Below are 24,196 nucleotides of genomic sequence, written 5' to 3'. Positions count from 1 at the left end.
CATCCTAAGAATAATATATTGAAAAAAATATTTAGGGTCAGTTTTGCCCTCCAAATTAATTTAATCTCACTTCAGGAACCAAAAGAAGTACTAATTTTAGAAGTATCGTGACAATGAACTCTTACCTGGCAATACAGAGAATCACTGAACAGCAAAGAATAATCCAAGCCTGTTTCTCCTCCCCACTGCCTCATGGAGAAAACTGAACTATGGATAATTATGCTCTTAAATTTGAGTCCTCAGCACACCTGAATTTAGATGAGATTAACCAACGCCTGAATATAAATTATCATCAAATTGACAGGAAAGAATGTCTTAAGTTTTGTATTTTCTTATTCGTGATGCTGAACACGTCATCATTATCTACAGCTACTCCTACCTGTAATACAGATCTTCCTCTCACCCCTATTCTGTATGTGGAACCTGTACCTGGTTCTGGAATAAAAACCCAGGAAGCACCACGAGAGAAATACCAGTAACTGATAACATGACAAGAACAGACCCACCAACTTCATTATTGCTGCTACTGCTCGGTATTTTGGAAGCTGTGGTGCTTCAAAAAGCTTGGAGAAGTCACAATTTAACCCCTTTTCCCCCTGCATCAATCCATAAGGAAATACCAGAACAAGGCAAAGGGCTGCAGCTCCTCACCTCAGTTGGAGCTGGTGCTGGAGATAAGCAGGTTGGCCTTTCCAAGGAGACAATGATTAAGTGTTTCCCTGGATTGCTTATTCTTGCAACTTTAATCACGAATCCTGCAGCATCTGGCACTTCTCCTTCAGCTTCACTTAAGGGCTGACAATTAAGAGACTCTGTCTTTTCTCAGAAAATCTGTTCTGGGCTGAGAAATGTATGTGCAGAAGAGCTAAAGAACAAAGCAGCACTTCTGATTTCAGCTAAGGAGAGAAAATGGGCCTTAACTGCTCCACAAAGAAAAGAAAAAGAAAATAATATTCCTGCCAGCTCGTGGGTTCTTCAGCCTGGGATAATGGATGGGCAGGTTTGGAAGGGGCTGCTCAGGGAGGTTTGGAGTGCCCAACCCTGGAGGCACCCAAGGAAGGGCAGGACGTGGCACTCAGAGCTCTGGGCTGGGGGCAGGGTGGGGATCAGGCACAGCTTGGACTCCCTGGTTTGGGAAGTCTTTTCTAACCTCAGTGATTCTGGGATTCTGTGATCTGCACGACTTTCTCTCAAAGACTTCAAAAGCTGCTTTCCAAATTGCCCAAGCTCCAATATCTGAGGAGCTCTTTCCCTAATTTTAATATTTAGGCCAGGAAAGCAATTTAATTGGAGGAAAAGAGTTTTATTTTTAGTATTTGGAAGGAAACTACCAACTAAATCTCATGATTAGGCCGAGCCTCAAACCATGACCTGGTAGTGTTTTTAGGCGTTGTAAGAAAAACTTGAAATATTTCATGGACTTTGATGAAGGGACAAATTCCACGGCTCAATGCTAACACCAGGTGATAAATCCCAGCTCCACGATGGAGCCCACTGTTCCTGGGCTGCAGGGGGCTAAGGAGCAGCCCTGAGGGGAGCACCTGTGGCTGTGTTCACCTGCACACGCCCCGCACGTACGGGCAGGTCTTTTCCAGACAGTCAGTGTATTATGGGAATGTAACGTATTCAGATGCCTGCAGCCCTGCAGGGACTGCACATGGCAGCCTGGCAGAGGACTCATTACAGCCTTAACTGCAGCCAGTAATATGCTTTCTTCCCCCCAAAACTCCCAAGCCACGGCATAAACCCATGGTTACTGCTCTCTTGCTGCAGTACCAGCCTCTTCCTTATCCCAGTGAGAGCCACCCGAGAGTGCTGCAAAGTCAGAAATAACCAAATTCGTTCCTCCCAGACTGACTTTTTCTGCTTGACATTTTTTAATAACACCACCAAGTAAAAAACAGTTTTATAAATATCACAGGGACTGTCATTTACAGAAAGCAAAGGCCTTGAGAAGATCAGAGAAACCACCAAGTAATCTCAATGTGATTGTGAAGATGGGAAACGGGCTTGATAGGCTTTAAAGTGTTCAAATGGAAAATTAATAATGAAGTAAACCACTCAAAACCAGTTTCCACTAAGTATTCCACTGCTTTCAAAACCAGCCTTTAAATTCAATCCTGAATTACAATATGAAAAGAAAGTTTTCACACACTTTTTAAAGGCAAGCTCCCTCTCACCCTTGCTGTAGGAAATAAAAATAAGCATTTTACTTGACACTTACTGGAGGCAGCTGGAAAAGAAGGTGGCTCCTATCATCAGTCTTCACTCTTCTGAAAACCTCCGCTATTCTGATTTCCCAAGATACAGAATGTTGGATCTCTCCTTAGACTTGCTCCAGCCTCTCAAGAAGCTCACAAGACACATCCATATGTTCCAACCCAGACTTTCCCCCTCACCACTGTACCACGAGCGGGGGCGACTGCGGGTGTGCGGAGGCAGCTCTGTCACCCCAAGGAGGGAAAACCAGCCCAGAAGTTGCCAGAAATGCAACTGCTATTGCAAAACAGCATTACGTGGACAGAGCCAACAGATCAGAGGAAGAGAGAAAATTAAGTTGGAAATAGGGTTCTGTAGATTAAGTAAATCAACCCCAAGATTACCTGTGCTGCTGCTGCAATCCCATTGCCAAGGTATCCTCTGATTTCTTTTTGACCTCAGACTAGAGGCCGAGAGATGATATCTAAGACTGCTGTGTAAGAAACCATTACTGTAAAGCTCACTGCAAAAGCAGATGTACTGTAACATCCAGTGATAATTCCTTGGTATATGGAACACTGGGTGAAAGGATGCCATCAAAATCACTGAATCACTTAAACTGGAGAAGATCTCCAAGGTCATCAAGTCCAAGCTGTGGCCGATGCCCACCTTGTCCCCAGCCCAGAGCTCTGAGTGCCACGTCCAGGAATTCCTTGGACACCTCCAGGCATGGGCACTCCAAACCTCCCTGGGCAGCCTCTGCCAAACCTGCCCATCCATCAGAGCCAGGCTGAAGAACCCATGAGCTGGCAGGAATAATACACACACTGTGTTGGTGCCCCCGGAAAAACCCTCCTCTGGTCAAAGAAACGAGCCACAACCACGAGCCTCGGCTCACCTGCTGAGGCTGTCCCAGCAGAAGGATTTTGTTTTGGAGTTTGTGAGCATGCTTTGATGGGAGAAGGAAAGGGATGCAGGAAAGGAAGCAAGTTTCCTGGCAGATCTTTAGTATAATAACCAGAAAAAGATCAATTACAGGCACGCTTTCAGTCTAATTATTCTCCAGCCTACAGCATAGACATTTTTAACTCCACATGACAGAAATTTGATCACTCAACTATTGGAACAAAACTGGTCACAGTGGCACAAAATGCCAGGGTACTGTGGCCAGGTGCTTCCCAGGGTGCTTCAGGTGATGTTCTGAGTCACCTTCCCCATCTTGGAGCTCAAACCATGCACAAAACACCCTTGTGAAAGGGGATTTTCCAAGCAGAGGAAACTCAGCCTCAGAGATACAGCCTGTGGTCAGGGCACTGGCCTTGAGGGCTCTGTGTGCCCCAACACCTCCCTCGGCACAGGCACAGCTGCCACAAACAATGCAGGCCTCAGCCAGGGAGAGAAAAATCAGTGTTAAACTCCCCCACAAAGAAAAGGCAAAAAATAAAAGATGAATTCCAAGCCTGGTCACTTCCCAGCCCAGCATCTGCATGACTGCTTCTTGAGGGCTTCTACAGAGACTTAAAAGCATCCTCCCAAATTGCCCGAGTCCCAGTATCTGAGGAGCTCTTTCCCTGATTTCAATATTTAGGCCAGGAAAGCAATTTAATTGGAGGGAAAAAAGTTTTATTTTTTGTATTTGAAAGGAAAGGAAATGACCAAGCAAACAGGCATTCTTCTGGGGCTGAAAGCAAGTCCTGAGCTGCCGGCTGCCAGGGCCAGCTGGCCAGCAGCCCATGTACAGTACGTGTTTACTTGTTGTCTAACCACTGATAACTCCGGAGTGCATCCATGAATCCAAAAAAGAACCAAGTTTTCTGTTTAGAGAGGAAGGAAGAACAAAGCAGACAACGATAAAAATATTCATTGCTGATGGCTACTACACTTGCTTCTGAACAGATACCATGATTAAAGAATCCAGCATCAAATTAAAACTCTTACGTATCAAACAGCCAAGAGCATTTAGATAGAAGCAGGAATTGCATTATTATAGAGAAATAATGCTGCTATGTACATGCCTCATGTAAAACTCCAGCTCTCAGGATTCTGTGCTCTTCAAGCAAGCACAAGTACTGAGCTCATGCAAACCTGAAGCAGATGCACAGCATAGATGTTTGTTTCCTTCCAAGAGCTCTCAGTTATTTAAGACTAAGCTTAACCTTGTGATTCAACAGAAAAAACCCTGCTGATGGGGACTAGCAAATATTCCAAAAGCTGAAAGCCAAGTCCTGTACTGTCACAGCACCTTCACCGCACACGACATTTGGGAGTCACAATCCTGGTGTCCAGGTCCTGGCTTCACCAGCCATGTGCCAGTAGGAGCTGAAGCCTCGGCATGGCTTTGGGAAGTGTCTCTGACCCTCACAAACAGGGAGCAGTGGCTCTTCCAAGCAGCTTCTCCTCCCCTGTCATATAAAGGATGAAGCTTTGGGCCTGAGCCCCTCGCTGACCCCAAGCACGGTGGGAGCGGCTGCTGCCAACACACACAGGGGGCTGTTCTGGGAGGAGCAGCCCTGGGAGCTCCATGGACAGCACAGGCTCTGTCACCAGCACCCCCATCCCAGAAGCCTGAGCCAAACATAAACTTGCTGCATAAACCCACCGCAGGTTCCAGGAACCCCTGCCAGCACACAGATCCTGTGCTGGGCAGCCTGAAAGGCACCGTGGGTGTGCGGAGACAGCGAGAAGGTGTTTGATCCCTCACGCCCGGAGCAGCAGGTGCTGCTGGGCTGGATTTGCAGCTGCACATGATGCCCACCAGCCCGTGCTAATCCTGCTCCGTGATTACAGCGGCACAGGCTGCAGGAGAGCTGATAAGGAGCTGGCAGGTGATAGCGGCCGAGATCTCCTCTGCCTTTCCATGGACAGTTACAACACCCGTGGTTTGTCAAGAAAAAAACTCGATCCTCGACCATCTCTCATAACCAGACACTCTAATCTTGTCCCACAGGCTGGGACTGACCAACAGCCTTCAAAGCTGTGACTCAAAATGTTTGTCTCACATTTGCATGTCTACCCTGAGACAAAACTGGCATGTTACTTCTCTAAAAGTATTAAACGTCAAATATGGACATTCCATTTGTGCCTTCTAATCTAACTTTCATAACAGAAAACTTAAAATGGACTTGCATACAGTAAGTGATATAATCACAGCTGGTGATTTAACAGAAAAAAGCATCACTGGGATGAAGAAGCCAAAAGGCTTCACCAAGTGAATTCCAACATGCCTGTCCTGTCAAATGCAAACCCAGACACTGCTTATTTATCAAAGGCAATTGCACAATCCAGACTGGCCTGAAAACTGAAACTTGGACTGGCAAAAGGTTACTTAGAAGGAGAGAAAAGGCACTTTCCTTTTTTGCATGGGCCTGGAGAAAGCTTTAAACTGACAGAGGGAAGGGTTAGATGGGATTTTGGGCGAGGCCATGGCACAGAGCAGCTGTGGCTGCCCCATGCCTGGCAGTGCCCAAGGCCAGGCTGGATGGGGCTTGGAGCAGTCTGGGACAGTGGAAGGTGTCCCAGCCCATGGCAGGGGGTGGCACTGGATGGGCTTTGAGGTCCTTTCCAACCCAAGACATTCTATGATCCCGTCTTCACTGTACCAGTGATAATAAAAAAAGAAAGTAGAGACTTCACCTACTCAGAGATCCAAAATAAAAGGTGAATGTGTCACTGCTGGAGTGCTACAAAATTATAATGGAACATTTGACTCCAATTTTTGAGATGAAGGATGGTAACAGACACAGCCCCTCCCCAAACAGCAGCAGCTTGGTGAGCGTGATGCTGCAAAGGCATTAATAAAGGCAGGTGACAAGTGAGGCACCTGCAGAAAGAGGAAAGTAATAGCGTTCTGCAGTTCTTCCATGAACAGAAAGTGACAGCAACAAACCGCCAGGTTCGGTTTGAACAGCTGCTTCTGAAGAGTCCAAAGAAATTCAAGTGCTCAGGCCAAGCGACAGGGCTGTGAGAAGGAGCATCTCGGGTAGTCCGGGGCAGTGAGCACAGGGGAACAGCCCTTCCTTGTGAACCTGCTCCAGCCACAGAAACTGCTGTGCGGTCACACAGCGCTGCTCTTCCACTTCTGTGAACAAACTGTGGCATCTTACAGCAAGGACATCACTGCCCAAAGACTGACTTAAACCGGAAAAATACTTCTTTTGACGTTATCTGAAAGCCCTGCCTGACTGAGCTGCAGAAATAAGAGCAAAGCAACGTGCCCTGGAGCAGAGCAGCAGCCAGGGAGGACGGAGCCATCAGCTGCTCCCAGCCTGGTCTCACTTATGGGCACGAAAAGGTCTTCAAAATGCAGGCTGGAGAAGCCAATAATTCTTATTTTAACACAATGTCTCCCAGTGCAGTGTCTCATCATCAGCTTGTTTGTATTACTGTTAATTTTCACATGTTGTGCGAGGCTAAGTCCAAGCAATTAATGCTCTGCAGTATCTGCACGATGACTTTCTATTGGAAAGAATTAGAAACTCCCTCCGGGCAGAAATACGCAAAGGATTCCCAACTCCATTCCCCACTCTGGCATCGAGAACAGCTTTATTCACTAAAACTACAATTCTGGGAAAACTGTTAGAGATTCACCACCATCCTGGGAAATGTACAGCAGTAACACAATGTACTGCACACACGGAGAACGTCCGAGGAGGGATCTGCTCCCTCGGATCTGCCCTGGGAGCCCCGGACCTGCCCCGCAGCTCTGCCCCTCCGGACCCCAACCACAACCTGTTCCAAACACCCAAAACCAGAGCCAGCTCCTTCCAAGCAGCCCCATTTCTCACCTTGGAAACCACTCGGATTTAACGCACCTTCAAAACAAGGAGTCTGAAGTACCACAGCACATTGTTAACACAGGAACAACAAACATAATCACCTTCCCTGGGAAAGGATGATTAGAGAGAGGAGAGTACCGAGTTCTATCCCTGGCAGCTGGAAAAGAAAACTAAACTACTGGAATGGCTAGAACATGATCAAGTTCTGATTTTTCTTGAGCAATATATGCTGTGTTTGTAGAAAATACTTTGAAAGATTATAGTTCAGTTAAAAATTTGTATTAATTCAATTAAATTGATATTTATTCTATTTACTACAAATTCCTTGCAGTTAAACTGGAGAAAAATTCTGATTTTTGCCAAACTAGGGTCTGGCTGCTTTTGGTGGCACATCTGGGGCAGCAGCATAGGAGGGAAAAGAACATTCCTCAGTGCTGGTACAGCAATCCAAAGCGTGTGGGGACGACAGGGACAGCCAGGGAAATTACTGATGATAACATGTGTGACAGAGCAACCCATCTTCATAATAGAAGATTTTAATTTCCTAGATGTCTCTGGAATGATGACTGCAGCATGAAAGAAGTGAAGGATGGCTTTCAAGCCCCTAGGAATTTCCCCAGGCAGCAGCTGGAAGAGCCTGTTTCCTATAATCACCTTGACTTACTTGCAATTTTGAAGACAAAATGAAGGATGGAATTTACCACATGGGGTGGGGGGAAGACACACACGTGAATATCCCAGTAAAGAAAATGAGGAAAGGAAAAAATGTTACGCAGGAAGACATCACCACAACCAGCCCGAATTTGTCGTTCTCTCCCCTCCATTCTGGCTGTTTATCTCAGTGGCATTTGGGGACAATTTCTCAAGCACTGGAGACAAACCCATGCACAGAAGTGTTCCGGTAGCCAGTTAGGAACTCATCAACCCCACTGAGGAGCAAGCAGTATGGAAGGGGCAGTGCTGGGATGGGAGCATACCAAGGTTCACCGAGCACAGCCACAGGTCCTCTCCATCCTTCCAGGTGACAAACACTCTCATCTACCTTTTGGGCTGCTCCAGCACACTGAGCTAAGGGTGTCCCAAGATGATCAGTGACAACCCAAAACCCCTTCCCGAGTCCCAGCTGCCAGCTCCGAGTTCCATCCTGTGCAAGTGATGCATGGATAATATTCCCGAGGCTCACAGCCTTACATTTTCCAGCTGGAGCTCCCTCTCCGCACAGCTCTGTGCTCGCAGAGCTTTCCAGCCTGGCACTCAGCACCCGAAATAGCTCAGTATCAGCTAACCCAGAAACCTGGGTGCACACTCCCTCTCCACCCCGGCGCTGACCCGCAGGGACCCGCGGGCGACTCCTCGGCCTCGACAGCCCCCACCAAATCCTGCCGTGCACTGCCCAGGCTGCCCAGCTCTCCAGCCCACGAAAGAACTGCTCTGCCAGTTCCATGACAGCCTGTGGGGGGTCGTTGGGTTGTTTCTTTCGAAAAGGCCGCTGGCAAGGAAGCCTGTCGAAGTCTTAAAGGAAAGAGAAAAAAACTATTCCAATCTATTCAGGTCGATGGGATTCACAGCTCACTGACAACCTCAGAGAAATCCAGGACACAAGATGAAGGGATGTTTTCCTTCCAGGAGCAAGGACAGCTCTTTCGCAAGAGCCTCCACGTGCTCAGTGACCTTACAGGTTTACAGCCTACCCCTCTGCCAAGGGCCGGAGCTGGGCTCCCAACCCACAGTGCTCGAGGTCCTGTGCCCCGTCACGGTGGCTGGTTCATTGAAGACAACATCTTTGAGGGCTGGCAGCTCCTCCAGGTCCTCTGGGCAAAGCTACCCTCGCCCAGGGGACCACCAGCTCTGCACTGATCCCATGGAGCTCTCCCTGCCCACGCTGAAGGGGCCCAGACCATGTGCCAGCAGCCCCGCTGGGCTCCGGCCACCCCTTCCCACCCACCTCCTCCCACCACCTCCCACCCTGGCTGGGCTTGCAGAGCTGCCTGCCAGGTAAAAACAGGATGTTTTGGATGTTTTTGATAAAATCTGGAATTTCAAGTTTTGCTATTTCCACAAAGTTTAGGGTTTCTCTTGTTACCCCTGTTTCATTTTGAAATTAGGACAGTTTTAAGATGTCCACACCTTGAAACGCTGCATGCAGGAAGCCAGTGCTGGTAGCACTTATGAATACTTGGAAAGATTCAGAGAGCTGAATACTGCATTTCCTTTAAAGCTCTTCCTCGGTTCCGAGGCTGGGGTCAGCCAGGAATAGAAACCCAGTCACTTCCTCCTCCCCACTGGTATGCTGTGCAACTCAGCTGGGGCTTTGATCTGCAACACGGAACAAGCTGAGGCACAAAAATAAGTGGACTTAGAAACCTCCAGACTGTTATTTAATAAAATATCAGATGTCCCAACCTTTAACGCGTTAAAAGAGTCTTTAAAGATTTATCTTTAAAGTGATAAAATAAGTCCAAGCTCATTTGTCAAACCAGTTGCTCTGGTTGGAAAGTAGCTGTCAAGTATCTTGATGACTCAGGATGTTGTCAGTGCAGGCATCCTAATATTAACTGCTCCCTTCAACAAGAGCTGAAAAAGGAATGCTCTGCTACTCATAATACAGAATTCCAAGCACTCAGGTTCTTACAACACTTACATTTTAGATAAGGGAGTTTCAGAACTAAATTTTTTATCAAATCATGCACAGAACTTGCAAATCACCTGGCACTGCATGAGAACAGACTTGTCTTCTCCAGCTACAGAAACTAATTCAACACAGAACTTGTTAGATAGGTTTTGTTGAAAAAGAAGGTGTCAGAGAAGCTTCCTTTTCAGTTCAGAAAATGGCAGATGTGTGGGGCTTAGCAGAAACACGTGTCCAGGAAGGACAGAATTCATAAAGCAGCACGAAAATGAAACCAATGGACCTCACACCAGAGCAGGACTCACACCCTACACCAGAGAACTTCCCCCCCAATCAGGGTGGCCAAGGGACCTCTCAAAAGCCTGGGCTGGGCTGGGACAAAGTAGGTCAGAGAAAAAGCCTCTGCTGAAATATAGATTAAAGCAGCAGTGCTATTCCAGCTGAGAGAGCCTATCTGTAATCCAGGATCACGTCTACACTTCGTGCTGCTTCAAATAACAGCATAGATTTAACCTTCAGTTTTCTTTTAAAGGATTATTTGGTCAAAGCAAATAACCCCAAAAGCACTGCAAGTCTCCCCTTTGCCCCAAAAAGGATTACATCATTTATTAATCAAAAGGCAAAGATGTAAGATCATTCTCTACAAACTAATTTTAATTTATGTTTGGCAATCCCAGCAAGGTACTGAAAACAACTTGGACATGGCACTCAGCACTTTGGGCTGGTGACAAGGTGGGGAACGGGCACAGCTTGTACTCAATGGGCTGGGAGATCTTTTCCAACCTAAATGATTCTGTTTGGAAGTGACTTTTTAACAAAAGCCAGGTCTGGGGAACCCCAAAGGCCACTCCGGTGCCATCATTTGGACCACTGCCAATCCTCACCAACAGCCAATACATCCCCCAGTACGCTATTGTTTCAACAAATGTCATAAACATGTATCATCTTACTAAAATCAAGGTGTGAAGTGAAATTAAACTCCACAGATCTTCAGCATCCAAAAACTATTCTGGATACGAAGTTTAAGATTTCTAATTTTTAAAGCTGTTTTAGAAGTCTGTTTTCAGATAAGACTTTTCTCATATTGGCTTATATTCTAATCTACTCCATGTTTTAAGAGAACCAAGATGCAGAGTCCTTTATAAAAAAAAGTCTAATTATATCTACATAACCCTCATATGGGTACAGCACAATTAATCTGGGAGCAATTCATACAGAACACAAGATTAACAGAAATTCAACAAGCAAAACAAACCATCGAAGGCCTTGGTAGCAAAAGTAAACCACAAAAAAAATACAAGAGAGAAAACAACAGCCGGGTAATAGGAAACTGCAATCGACATGCAAACTGAAATCAACATGAAACTATCAAATCTGCAAGTTCTGTCCTTTATTTAGTTTTGGTTTTTGTTTTTGAAGTTAACAAGCCAGGACTGCATTCTTGCACAACAAATCCACACATGTGCATGCAGAACATGCACGTTTTCAGCAGGGATTTATTCAAAACCTTTGCTGATGGCTTTAGGAAGTTATTGCTTCAGAAAGGTAACAAATGCTTAGGAAAAAAAAAAAAAAACAAAATAAGCAAGAAGAAAAAAATATATGGGTACACAGAAACGGACAGCGTGCCTGTGGACAGGTGTGTTGGCATAAAATACATTACTGTGAATTTACACCATCTGACCAACTGAGAAGCTACTGAAATCATAAATAAAATGTAGAGTTTAATACATTACAGCTGTATTCACACCCCCCCCTCATTTTTAAGTGATGGGGGAGGCCCCCTAACCCTTTCCTGGCACCGCATCCATCGGAACACCGCCCTCCTCCTTGGCCACACCGCGAGTTCTCCTCTCCCCGAGGTGCTGGGGATGAGGCAGAGGCAGCTTGCACAGCAGCAGGCTCAGCCCAGCAGCCCCCAGGTGCCACTGCCCACCCCAGCACCCCGAGCAGCTCTCGCTCTCCCCGAGCCCGGCGGCACCGCGGCGTCGGACGTGCTCCAGCAGCGCGGCCCTGGCACAGCTCCCCGGCCACGCCGAGCCCTTCCAGACCCTATTACTACATCCCTACACACCACCACACCTTGGAGCAGGTTCTCCAAGCTGTGACAGCAAAAATAAACCACATCAGCTGCTCTTTTCCATCACAGATTCCCGACTCCCTGCTCAGGGAGGAGAGGACCTGCTGGAGCTTGGCAACAAAAATCCCCGAGAACCCCCAAACTTCAGAGTCGTGTTCTCAAAGCAGGCTGTGAGGGCAGGGGAAGGCAAGGAGACAGCACCCAGGCTTTGGAGAGCTCTCGAGGGGCTGAAGCTCAAAGCATGGCCAGGTGCACACACACCATAAGCAGCCATGTCCAGCTGGGAAGGAGGAGATCCATGGAAGCCCTCCCCTGTCATACCCAATCCACACAGCTGGAAAGGAGCCGTGTAATGGCTGGAGGATCCTCATCCAAGACCAAAACCTCACTTTCTAAAAATTTCATGGAATTTCTAACCCCAGATGTCCTGTTTTCACATCCCTCTCATCAGCCAAGCTACTGCCCACTTGTGAGCAAAGAGGTCATCTGCCTTCCAGCCCCTCTGCTCCATGAGAACTGCCAGCAGAAACAGGGATTCAAACATTCACAGACAGAAATGCACACAGAAACCCCCAAATCACCCCTGCCCACAAAGTTTCTAATAAGAAAAGACTGAAGTCCCTGCTGCATCCTAAAGTGCACCACAAGAGATCCTCTGGGTAAGGACAACGACAGGACCCTTCCCAGGCTTCCTGGAAAAAAGAAAACCAAGCCAGGGAGCTGTGAAATCACTTCCACTGTTTGCTTCTTGAATAGATAACAGACTTCACTGATACTTCATTATTTGCTCCTCCTTGACTCTACAGTATACTTCTGAGTTTCCCAAGTAGTATTTTGAGGCAAACTACTCATTTGTGCCCTCATTTCTTTTTTAGAACTCCCATCCTGAGCAATACTTGCTAAAACTTTAAACTCAGTTACACAAATAAAAGCAATAGAAATAAGAAGTATCTGAATAAAGCAACACAAGAGTAAATGGCACCCTGCTGCTCACAAGTTTCATATTAAATCTTGTGTGACCGTGATGCAGAAATTTGATGATCTCCAGCTGTTTTCTGACACACAGTAACTGTACAAACATATTACAAATAGTATGAAGAATGTATTACTGTAAAATCCAATATGAAACTCGTTTTCATTACTAAATTACAGTAGCAGTGAACTGAATTCAAGAAAGACATGATCATTATTTTAGAATTCCTTCCCCGACAGTACTTTTGCCTTTACAATCTTACAAAAACTGAGGTATTTGACCAAAAAGGGGAAGTTGTGTATGATATTGCATCCCCACAGCAAAGTATCAGCAGTTTGTGGGACATTAATTTCCAAAATACATCAGGATTGTAATTTTCTAGGAAGATTTAGCACGGACTGGGAGCTCCACAGGTACAGATGGAATGTGGAGGTTTAATGGTGACCTGTTGGCACTGGCTATATTAAAAAGGCAGTGGGCTGGTACAGAAACATTCTCCACACACGATGTCAAGATGACTTCTGAAGAGCACAATTTCCTCCAGAAATCCACACAATTGTGGTGATTATTGATTTAAGGCACCAGGGTTATAGAACTCTACATGATATCCTGGGTAAGTAACACCATGTCCTGGAATCTAAACTTGCCTCACACACGAACAGCGAGCAAACCTGACCTCATCTCCATCCCCTCCATTCCAAAGCCCAGCTCCAGGTTTATGGCTCCCTGAGCCAGAGAAGCTGCAGCTGCTCCTCCTGCTTCTGCCAGACACCTCTGGGACATGGAGGTGACACAGCCAGCAGGACAGACCACGGGAAAGGGATGAAAATCTTTTGTCATGGTGTTTTATAGTTCTATTTCAAGCAATACAGCCATGGCTTGAGCACAAGCAGACACTGCTTCACCCAGGAATGGAATCCCAGCAGGAAATGTCATGGCAGAGGTCGGTGGGAGCTGAGTCAGACCAGAACGTGGGAGACAGAGGCACAACACCTTCCCCGGAGTGAAGGTCAGGTAAGGAGGAAAACCCCCAGGAGAGCACAGTAATTGTGCTGAACTGTCCTCCCAGCCCAGCCCTGCACTTCTGGGGACACAGCGACTCACCCCCCAGTACGGACCCAGGTGCTGGACTGGTGACACACGGGGCCAACCCGCACCCGCGGGCTCTCCTGCCCACAGGCAGCGAGAGTGCACGTCCAGAGCCTTCCAGCTGCCTCTCAGGTCTGTGGCACAGTGCTCCAACACACGGATGGAGCTCGCTCCACGCAGGTGACCCTCTGCTGACATCCCTTTGCAGGTGACCAGCAATGCCACGGTCACAATTTGTCACATATGGGCAAAGAAACCATAGAGTTTGTGTTTCATTTTTTCCCACAGATACCCCAAACGAGCTGCTCTGGAGTCAGAGCCAAGACAATGAGATGAAATTATTTTTTTTTTGCATGTGTCATCTATTCCAGCTGTACTGGTTCACTCCTGTCCCAGGGGGATGAGGCCCTCCACTGACAGCATCTGACCAGTATTTCCAGAACCCAACACTGAGAACAGGATTAACTCCTGGTCTGCGAGGGCCTTGGCTATTTAAGCAAAGGCTGTGTTATAAAAGGGTATCAGTGGATCTCACATTACAGTGACTGTTACAAATGGTTATCAGTGGATCTCATACTACAGCAAATCAGCCAGAAAATCCCCGGGATGAGAACAATAACCTGTACATGCAACAGTGCCACACATTAATTCTTCAGTAAATAAGATTAGAAATCTGTATACTCGAGACTCTGGGAGACAAAGGCTGGGAAATCAGAGAGCTTAACCCAGACTCCCTGGGTCTGGTGCACAGCGTTCAGCACACCGAAGTGTTCTTCTCAGAAAGCACCTTGTTGCACACACACTTGTTCTGCGCTTCTGAGTTCCAAGCTGGTTGCTTTGCAAAGGCATTTCCAAGTTCACTTCTCTCCACCAGAGGTGACACACGCAGTTATTTTAATAGTATAAACTCAAAGTAATGGTAACTATGGCTCTACAAAGCTTTTCCCACTGCTCGTAACTTGGATTGAAAACAGGATTTTATTGGGATCTTGCCTTCCTCAAGACTGATGCCATGGGGACCGTTTGCAGAACGCATACACGACACTACAGCGGCACATCGGGGTGGGACAGCAGCTCGGGCAGGCTGCAACTACCCCAAAAATGAATACTACCCCAAAGCAACGGCTTTGGGAGGAGGAACGCTACCACCACACTCAGCAGCAGCTATAAAACTGGACCCAGGAAGACAGGAGGACTTGGGAACCTTTTAAAGTGCAGAAACAATTCCAGTTTGCAGTTACACATACACACAGAATATGCACCACTTGTTCATCTCCAGAAGGAGCAGCGATAATCCAAGGAAGAAAGGGAATTTGCTTCCCCCAAGATAAATTGCTCTCACTGTAAAAGTAATCTTTAGCATGGTAAATATACAATGTAGGAGTTGGATAATACCTGTATTTCACATTTCTGAGAAGATTCATGAGTAGCACTTGTTCAACCACAGCTTTGCCTTCACTGGCAGCAGGAGAGGAGTACAAGGGGTTTAACCATGGAGATAAATAAAGAAAAATTGAATGGACAACAGAAATAAGCTTGTTTTATCAGCCAGAATTAGGTTTAAAATAGAAATCATTGTAGAGAGAAATAAATTTGCAGGAGTTAGCAATTTGGGCTGGACTTACAACAACCTACTTGGCTGTGAGCTCGATGGAAGGATCAGCCAAAACTGGGAGAAGTGGACTATGTCTTACATGACCTCTCATTTATCTAGTTACCTTTCCAGAGCACCTTAGAGCACATTCTGCAGGACATTCCTGATTCATCCCTTTCTGCCAAAACAACTGGATTGTTTGCCATGTACTTCCAGACTCAACCCCCTGAGTACAGTATTACATTAAGCTGACAAATCACAACACAGACTACTGGAACCCTGAGCACTCCAAATACCACGTCTGGGTTTTATATCAAAATAGAATTATTAAAAAAGCCCCAATTCCGGATGTCCCATACATTATACACTGCTGAGTCAGGCAGCACTTAAAGCACTGCATCCAGCCCTGCCAAGCCACCGGCCTTGGCCAGCAGCCGAGGGAAACAAAGCGGGAAGACAAACGGACAACTGACCTTTACCACTGCTGGCAAACAATCCCTTTTTTCCCCCCTTCCTTCTCACACAGCATCTGAGTCCAAAAAGAATCCCAGTTAAAGAGTTAAGGGTAGAAAGGCAACTTTTGAAAGCAAGGCTCTGGATCACAACTGACCAGCAAAACTTTTCCTCCTTCCAGACTCTCCTCCTCTTTAATGGCTTTTCTCAGCTCTTGCCCTTTCTTAAACTTCCTTAATAATCCTTATCCCCCCACAAGCTTAAGTACTAGGAATTATTTCAACTGTAATAAGAGAAGCCGTAACACTGCCAGTGGGGCCCAGCTTCTGTGAATTCTGGCTGTAGGAGCAAACCCTGCATTGCTGCGCTGCTTCTCCGCATCCTTCACTCCCTCCACAACAAGCCACATCTCCAGGAAGCCAGAGCAATAGGAGTTGAGCAAAGGATTTAATGTATATACCATGCAAGAGCCCCACGAGTCTGTGTTGCTAAAGCCATTTCCTTGAAATGGAACAGTTTTCCCTGGGTTTGTGTAATAAATCACAGTAACATCCCATCGGAGACGGGCACCAGCAAACCCTCCAACTCCTCAGTGAAGCACTGCAGCGTGATTTACTCCTCTTCCAGCTGCCATTAAAGACAATCTAAGGTAAACTGCCTGTTAGCCTACTTTTCCCCCCCCTTTTATTCTATCCACCTTCTTCATTCACTCCACTCGCTCAGATGGGAGACCCCGGAGCAATCCCAGACAAAGCCGTCCCGCCGGCCGGAGCCTCCCCGCTGCTCAGGATCTGGAGTTTGAGGAGCTGCAGCTCAGTGTTTCTGCAGGAGGGTTTGCAGCTCAGCACAAGCACTGACTGACTCTTCCACCGACAGCAGTTTATTGATTATTGCCAATTCATTCCCATTAATCAAATTCCTGAAGTTTGCATTCTGCTTGTTAACTTCTGGATCCCTCCCGCAGTTCACTGCAATTGATTGGTTTTCTTGGGCCTGATTATCACATGTCTCATTAAAGCCAGCAGCTGGAGGAGCAAAATCACTCAAAAATGGCAAGACATCAATTCCATCCTGAGTGGATGCAAAGGTACATTCCAGGCTTGCCATTAAACAGGCAGATTAAATACAACCTGAACACCACGGCTGAACTGCAGCTTTTCTTCCCCCACATTCAGTCTACAATTAATATGTTATTAGCAGACAAATAATTCTACCAACAAAAAAAGTATTTCCTCCTGGAACCTGAAGCTTCTCAAAACCTCAGCCTCCACCTCTCACATTTAGTACCTAAAAAAACCCCAGACCACGGGAATCTGGCGAGTCCTTCCTTTGTTTCTAAAACAAATGCCAATTTTGTTAAGTCTTCTGCAAGAAAAACAAACAAATCCACAATACATCACCTTAAACTAACCCAGTTTAGACCAAGTATTTCTGGCAATGTTCAGGAAGAAAAAAAAAAATCCTGCTTAAAACACAGGGCTCGTTAATATCTCAAACACTGTAAAAGGAAGATGGAATTGCCTGAATGTTATGGAATAAAAATAATAAAGCAAACCCAAACAATGCTGTTTTTAGAATTGGACTTTGTAGTTAAAGTATATAAAAATCCTTGGGAAGTAAGAACAGCTTCCACAAAGCTGTGAATAATGTATTTTTATGCAAAGCTCAACTAGGAGCCACCTCAAAATTCTTTACACATTCCATAAAGAAAAAAAAAAATCCATTATCTTACAGCAAAAAGGAAGCAATAAAATGTAAGATGACCTTGCAGGACACAAGAACGTCAACGCTCGAGCCCCAGCGTGGATAACACTGGGCAGTGGAGGAGGCAGCTGGTGCTGGGATGCTCCGGGACATTCCCTGGGCTGTCCCGGGCGCTGCCAGCCCTGCCCGCACTCCTGCCCTCCGTGCCCCAATGCTGTCCCCAGCCTGCTCCAGAGAGCACCACAACATCTGCCCCCGCTCGCCCATTCCCTCCAGGAGCAGCTCTGCCCACGGTCACACCCCAGACGAGCTCTCCATCCCTCCGGATCACAGGCACAGGACACAACGCCGGTGTCTGGAACTCCCCGGAGCCGGGCAGACACCCCCGTGTTAACCCCGTGAGTGCGTGGGGCTCTGCCTGCACAGCCCTGCACAACATCCCCACCACCTCGGCAGCACCGCACCTCCCCAGAATTATCCTCAAAAGTGACATTTCCATTATGTCTGGGGAATCTGCTTATTTAAACTGCCCCTGAAACCTTCCTCCCCAACGCAGAAACACTTCTTGCTTGGACAGAGAGTTTATGATTATCTTAAAAGGTACAGTGAGAGCAGAGGAAATGAACTCCCTAAAAAATCCCCATGAAACAAACTGAACACAACGCAGAATTGGACTAATTATGCAAAAGATTAGCACAAAGCATTTCTACTTTGTCAAAATAAATTGTAAGACACACTCAGTATTCATGTATCAAGGTGGAATCTATCCAGAGATTTTCATTTTCTTTTCTGGATCTCTTACATTACAAATTGCTTTAAACACTTCAAAGAAAAAGAATCACATTCAGAACAGAAATTAAAACCTAGTAAAGAAATTGAGAATGAAAGCAAGCTAGAAGTTGTCTTCCTCAAACAAAGAAATCCTCACACACTTCATTCCAACCATGGGAAAATGGAGCAAGTATCGTAGAGGGAGAGCCCCGGGACCGGAGGGGAACACCCTGGGGATCAATTGTCAGCAGGGCTATAAAACCCAGAATATTAAACCAGATCCTTCATTAAAAGCCTACAAATACCGTGTTTCTGCATAGGGGCTTGCAGAGGCATTTTCTAACAGACTCCACAAAATCCCTCTCCTCCATGGAGGCCCCACGCTGCTCGTGCAAGTAGTTGTTAAACACAGAACAGCTGAGGGAAACACAACTGGGTGTTCCGCTGGAACTGAACCATTCCCAGCCGAGCACAGCTGCCCCGGCCACGCTGCTCCTCCAGGAGCCTTTCCCTGGAATAGCTGCACCCCTGGATTACTCGTAGGAAACACCACGGCCAAGGCACTGCCATAGGTACGAACCAGCTCCCCAAACCCCCCTCCCAGCAGCCTTCCTGCCGTTCTGCTCAGGAGTTAAATTCCAGGTATGTTTAAATCTCTCTGCAAATACTCTTATCTCTTTAAAGGCAGTTATTGAACAAGCTGCTGAGTATTTCCCACTCGGAATCTTCTTGTCCATGTAAGGTAAATGCAATACCGAGCACAGCAAAAACTCGAGTTCAGCTTAAATGTAATTCTAGAAATTTACCCAGCAACCAAGTTATTTTTGTGCATAACATTTAAGTAATGCTAGGAAGGAAAAAAAGCCCACAGTGATTGATCCTCTAACCCCTGGGAACGAAGGAGCTTTTGTATACACTTAAATACTTCCTTCCATACTGCCTGTGTATGGATCCTGCTACCACATACTCAATTTTCCCTCTAGGCTGTATCTTGGAAGTTTTGTTTTTATTTATTTACTTTTTAAAGCATGCCAGCTCCCCTCCGCTTTTCTTCCCTTTAATACCAGTAACTGCGTAGTTGCTTAAAGCTGCTGTTGTACTGTGGGATAAATATTCCCCAGTGATGTCTGATCAGCCACACATACCAAATGGAAAAGGAAAAAAAAGGCAAAAAAAGCCCAAACAACATGCATACAGCATGCATGGAGTTGTGCTAAACACGGTTGTAGCATTTTAATAAAGAGCAACAAAAACTAATTACCTTGAATAGCCATTAGAGAAAGCAGGTCTGCCAGAGAGGTTGAGCGTTCCCAGTGGAGCCAACGCCTCGTCCCCCGATCCCTGGCACCTATTCCAATTTTCTGACCCGGCAGGAAGAGATGGAATGATATTAAAAATTGGTTTCTGATCCTGCTGCTGAGAGAGCGACGCAGTATTTAAATCATAGTGGTACATCTGTCCCCCAGAGGTGCTGACACCGTGGATGGAGATGGCCGAGACTTTCGTACCCAGCAGGTTCGACCTGGAAAAGTTGGCCTGGCAGTAAAGAGGGCCCATGCTTTCCTGCTTGATGCCGGGAGTACAGAGTTCAATGAAGTCTTCCTTTTCTGTTTTCACTTGAGGCATTGGCATTTTGGAACTGGGTAAAAGGTCACCACGGTCATTAATTTTAGGTTTAGTGTCAGATAAAAGAGGAGGCTTGCAGTCTTCGCTGAGACTTCCTTCCAGGAGAAAGGCGTCGTCTGCGGATATGGGGGACAGCAAGCCACCGTCATCGAGCAACGGGTCCAGCCGCCACGGGCTCCCGTTGGGCTCCTTGCCCGGCGAGACCGGCGGCAATTCTAAATCCTGGAGGATATCCAGGGTGCTTTGGTCTTCAGAGAACAACTTCAAGTTGCCACCATTTGAGCCCACCTGGCTTTGGACTGCAGCTCCTGACTCCACAGGGACGCTGCGCCCGGCCATGCCTGGGAAATCCGGCTCGAGGGGCACCTCAGAAGACGCGGTTCCCTTCGCGTCCTCGGCCAGGCTCGAGGACTTGTTCAAGCTCGCAATACTTTCCTCCAGGAGCCTGAAGTCCGTTTCTCCAGAAGAGATGCTGATTTGGCCCTGGTGCGAAAATCCAAGGTCGTTTCCCATCACTTTTGCGTCTGTTTCACCCATGTACAGTCCCATCGAGAGCGACACTGCCTTGGAAAGGTCTGGCTGAGGCACATTGTTTCCTAATCCTTTTGGAAAGTCAGCCAAAGCAGGTTGCTGACTGGAATCCGACTGAGAAGATGCAGGGAGAGGAGATGTAGACACAGGGGCTTGGACAGTAGCTCCACCCCTGAAGGGTGGATGGAAGTCCATCACGATCCCTCCTTTGGTACTGACGAGCGCATTTTTCCTGGTTTCGTCTTGATCCGACGGGTTAAGCAATTCTTTGGAATCCATTACTTTACCATTAACTAGAAAAAGATCAGAAGCGGTCAAAGTCAGCACAACGAGGACACGTTAATAACAGCGTTAAAATAAAGAGTCTAAATCCTTCGCCTGGGAAACCTGGCTCAGCTGCTCTGAGAGCGAAGGCACGGCACGGCACACCACTCTCTGGGCTGACACGTGCCACGTCTCTCAAACACACTGTGTTTGTTTTCAGGGGGTTTTAGTTTTTGTTTTCTGTCTAGTGAGGAGGAAGTACGTATTTTAAAGCTTTGCTAAACCTGGATGAAGGGGTAACTCTGCCTGCACACAACCCGGAATCAAGCTACAGCACATGACATTTCTGCACGCACTCTCCAGCTTTGTCACCCGTCCCCGCAGTAACAAATTGTAAGAATTGTTAAAGGACCCGGTTTACAAATTTTGCAAGGTAAATTTCCCCGGTATTTAACTACATTTTGAACAGGGGAAGAGCACATTTGCCACCTCTCCCAGTCAGCTCTCCCCTTCCAGAGCAGGTCCGGAGCTCCCAGGGGCGGCACCTCCGTGGTTTGTCATTCCCCAGGAGCCACTCGACCTCTCCGCCACAAAACACAGCGTCTGCCACCTTTACACGGGTTCAGTCTTAAAATGAAACCCATCCATCTTGCAATAAACGCCGCTCAATTCTTTAAATATACCTCAAATTTAAAAATAAAAACTAGCTAAAAATAAAGCAGGATTTTTATTAGCTTCCAACACTCTACCCGCTCCCGGCTGCTCTTCCAAACACACCCAGCACTGAAAACAAACCTCGTAAGTTTGAGATGTTTGAATTTGCTACGTGTTTTTTTTTTCAGCGGAGAGCATAAATATTTGGAGAAACACTGTACATTCTTCGACAAACTTCCGACACGGTGTCCGGCCTCCCCCGGCAGCGCCCAGCCCGCACTGCCGCAGTCCGGGCCGGCCGGGGGGCGATGCCCCGGCGCTCCCAGCCGGTCCCTTCCCCGCCGGGCACAGGGACAGCGCTCCCAGCCCCACGGCCCCGGTCGCACCGCGGCTCTGCCGCCGCTCTCGCCAGCCCCGGCCCCGCCGCTATTTCTGTGTGCAAAGTTAAGGCTGCGAGCGACAAAAAGGCCCCACGTGTAAAATCTTAAGGTGGCCCCGGCGAGCTCCGGCCTGGGGAGCTCGTCCCGGGCGGGAGCGGCTCAGCGCCAGGAGCCCCCGGCACTCCTCGAGCGGCCCCTCCGGGCCGAGCGGGGGTCCCGGGGGGTCCCGCCTGCGCTGCCCGGGGGAATGGAGCCCCAGGCCCGCGTCCAGGGACCCGCACAGCCCCGGCAGCCCGGACCACGGCCCCGAACGGGAGCGGGGCACCCCCGAACTGCTGCGCTGCTTAAGGTGGACACGCAACAGCGACCGGAAAAAATACAACTATCTACCTCCAGCGCTGCCTTTTTCCCTTTTAACGTGAAGGGGAGGGAAAAGGTAGTTATTTCATTTGACAATTTCCCCAACGCCCAAAAAAACAAGGCAGCGAATCATCCAGCGTAGGAAACGTGTCAAAAATCAGCTGCAAGACTCTGCCGAAGGGCGGAAAACGCTGCAAAATACTTAAAACCGCCGGATTGCAATAAAATCGCCTTCGCAAAGTACAGTTTGCAGAGAAATGTGTCGGGACCTGTTGAGCCGTCTCCTGGCACACCCACTTCTGCAAAACCAGCCCCGCGCGGGGCTCGGCTGCGCTCCCCGCCCGCGCCCCCCGCTCCCCCGGGACACGGCCACCCGGGGGGCCCGGGCCGGGGGTCCCCGCGGCCCCGCTGCGGGCAGCCCCGCCGCCGCCGCCCCCGCTCCCGTCCCGGGCTCCTCCGGAGGCGGCTCGGCTCGGCTCCCCCCGCCCCGGGCATTCCTGCGGGCACCGCCGCCACCCCCCGCCAAGTTCCCGGGGGGAAGCGCAGCCCCCCGCGGGACCCTCGCCGCCCTTACCTCGTCCGGGGGAGGGCGCTGGGGCTCCTTCAGCCGCCCACGGCCATCGCGCCGCGCGGCGGGGGCGGCAGCCGGCTGGGGGGGATCAACAGCCGCCCCTCCGGGGGCCGCGGCGGCACCGCTCCCCCCGCTGATGCTGCTCCGGCCGCTGCCGCTGCTCCTCCCGCGGACCCCAAACCCCGACCCGTCCCCGCCCGCCACCGCGGCGCCCCCTCCGTTAATTAGCGCTAATTGCCTCCGCGGACCTCGCCCCCCCGCGCTCCCCGCCCCGTCCCTCCGCCGGGCAGCGCCGCGCTCGGCGGTTCTGCCCCCGCCACAAAATGGAGGACGGCGGCGGCCGCCTCCTCCCCTTCCCCTCCCTCTCTCCCTCCCTCCCTCCGCCTCCCCGACGTGGAGAGGGAGTGGAGACAGCGGGCTCGGCGAGGGGCGGCCCGGCCGCTGCTGCTCCGCGCCCCGGCTCGGCTCGGTTCTGCTGTGCCGCGGCCAGCCCGGCTCCGGCCCCGCCGCCGCCCGGCTCCGGGGGCAGCCCCAGCCGAGGGGGAACGGTGCGACCTGTTGGCCGAGACGGGAAAGTGCAGCCGGCCCCGAGCGGGCAGGGCAGGACCGGGCAAGGGGCGATGCTCCCGCTCGGCCCTGCGGGGCACGGCTGGAGCCCGTGTCCGGCTCTGGGCTCCGCTCTACAAGAGGCACAAGGAGCTACTGCAGGGGGTCCAGCGGAGGCCACGAAGATGTTGAGGGGTCTGGAGCATCTTTCTGATGGAGGAGATACTGTGGGAGCTGGGCTGGGTTAGTCCGGAGAAGTCTGAGAGGGGATCCCACCAATCCATACAAACATCCCCAAGGGCTGTCAGAGGATGGTGCCAGCTCTGTTCAGCGGTGCCAGTGACAGGACGAGGAGCAATAAACTCAAACACAACGAGTTTCACCTCTACATGAGGAAGAACTTCTTTCCATGGAGGGTGGAACAGCTGCCCAAGGAGGGCATGGAGTTTGCCTCTGGAGACATCCCAAACCCACCTGGACACGTTCCTGTGTCACCTGCTCCAGGTGACCCTGCCTTGGCAGGGGTTGGATGAGATGATCAGATTTTACAGCACAATTATATGCCCTCTTTATTTTTTTTTCCTTTTCTTTTTTTTTTTCCCCCCAAGTCATGTTTTTACAGGCCACATTGACTTTTGGAAACTGTTGTTTTACTTTTAAAATGCAAAGCACATGCACACCATGTTAGCTTAACATTGTTTTTTCCCCCACAAGTTACGAAAAATGGTTCTAAAAATTGTAGCCCTTCCCCATTTTTGAAAGATGTGTTTAAAGCAGCCTTCAAAACTCTCTTGTGCTGCGTTTTGAATGATGCAATGGATTTACAGCTCTCAGGAAATGCTTCTTCCCATGCGAGGCAACCGGAATAGCAGAAGTCAGAGTGTGAAACCTCTGTCACCAGTGCAGGGGTGTTGCAGAGATCCTGGCTGTTCACTTAAGGCAGCAATGTCTCTGAACGCATTAAATCCTAAAGTGTTCCTGGGACTACATCTGGAAA

At 48.7% G+C, this 24,196-nt stretch overlaps 1 protein-coding gene across 2 annotated transcripts in view; it reads right to left on the bottom strand.

Moving 5' to 3' along the window:
* Window positions 1-22,840, bottom strand: part of NR3C1 (nuclear receptor subfamily 3 group C member 1) — a 61,131-nt gene extending 38,291 nt beyond the window's left edge. Inside the window, exons 1-2 of one of the 2 annotated variants that reach the window (XM_069029167.1) lie at window positions 22,657-22,840; window positions 19,529-20,717 (exon numbers count right to left, since the gene is read on the bottom strand). In XM_069029167.1, coding sequence (XP_068885268.1) covers window positions 19,529-20,703 — 1,175 coding nt within the window. In that variant the 5' untranslated portion in view covers window positions 20,704-20,717; window positions 22,657-22,840. Of the gene's footprint in view, window positions 1-19,528; window positions 20,718-21,483; window positions 21,680-22,656 lie in introns of those variants that run through there. The other variant, XM_069029168.1, reaches the window with a different exon arrangement.
* Between the last annotated feature and the right edge of the window lie 1,356 nt (window positions 22,841-24,196).

Source organism: Aphelocoma coerulescens, chromosome 13 (assembly GCF_041296385.1).
Source record: "Aphelocoma coerulescens isolate FSJ_1873_10779 chromosome 13, UR_Acoe_1.0, whole genome shotgun sequence".
NCBI lineage: Eukaryota > Metazoa > Chordata > Aves > Passeriformes > Corvidae > Aphelocoma > Aphelocoma coerulescens.
The sequence above is the reverse complement of the archived record's forward strand: the minus strand, read 5'-3'. Positions and strand labels throughout refer to the sequence as shown.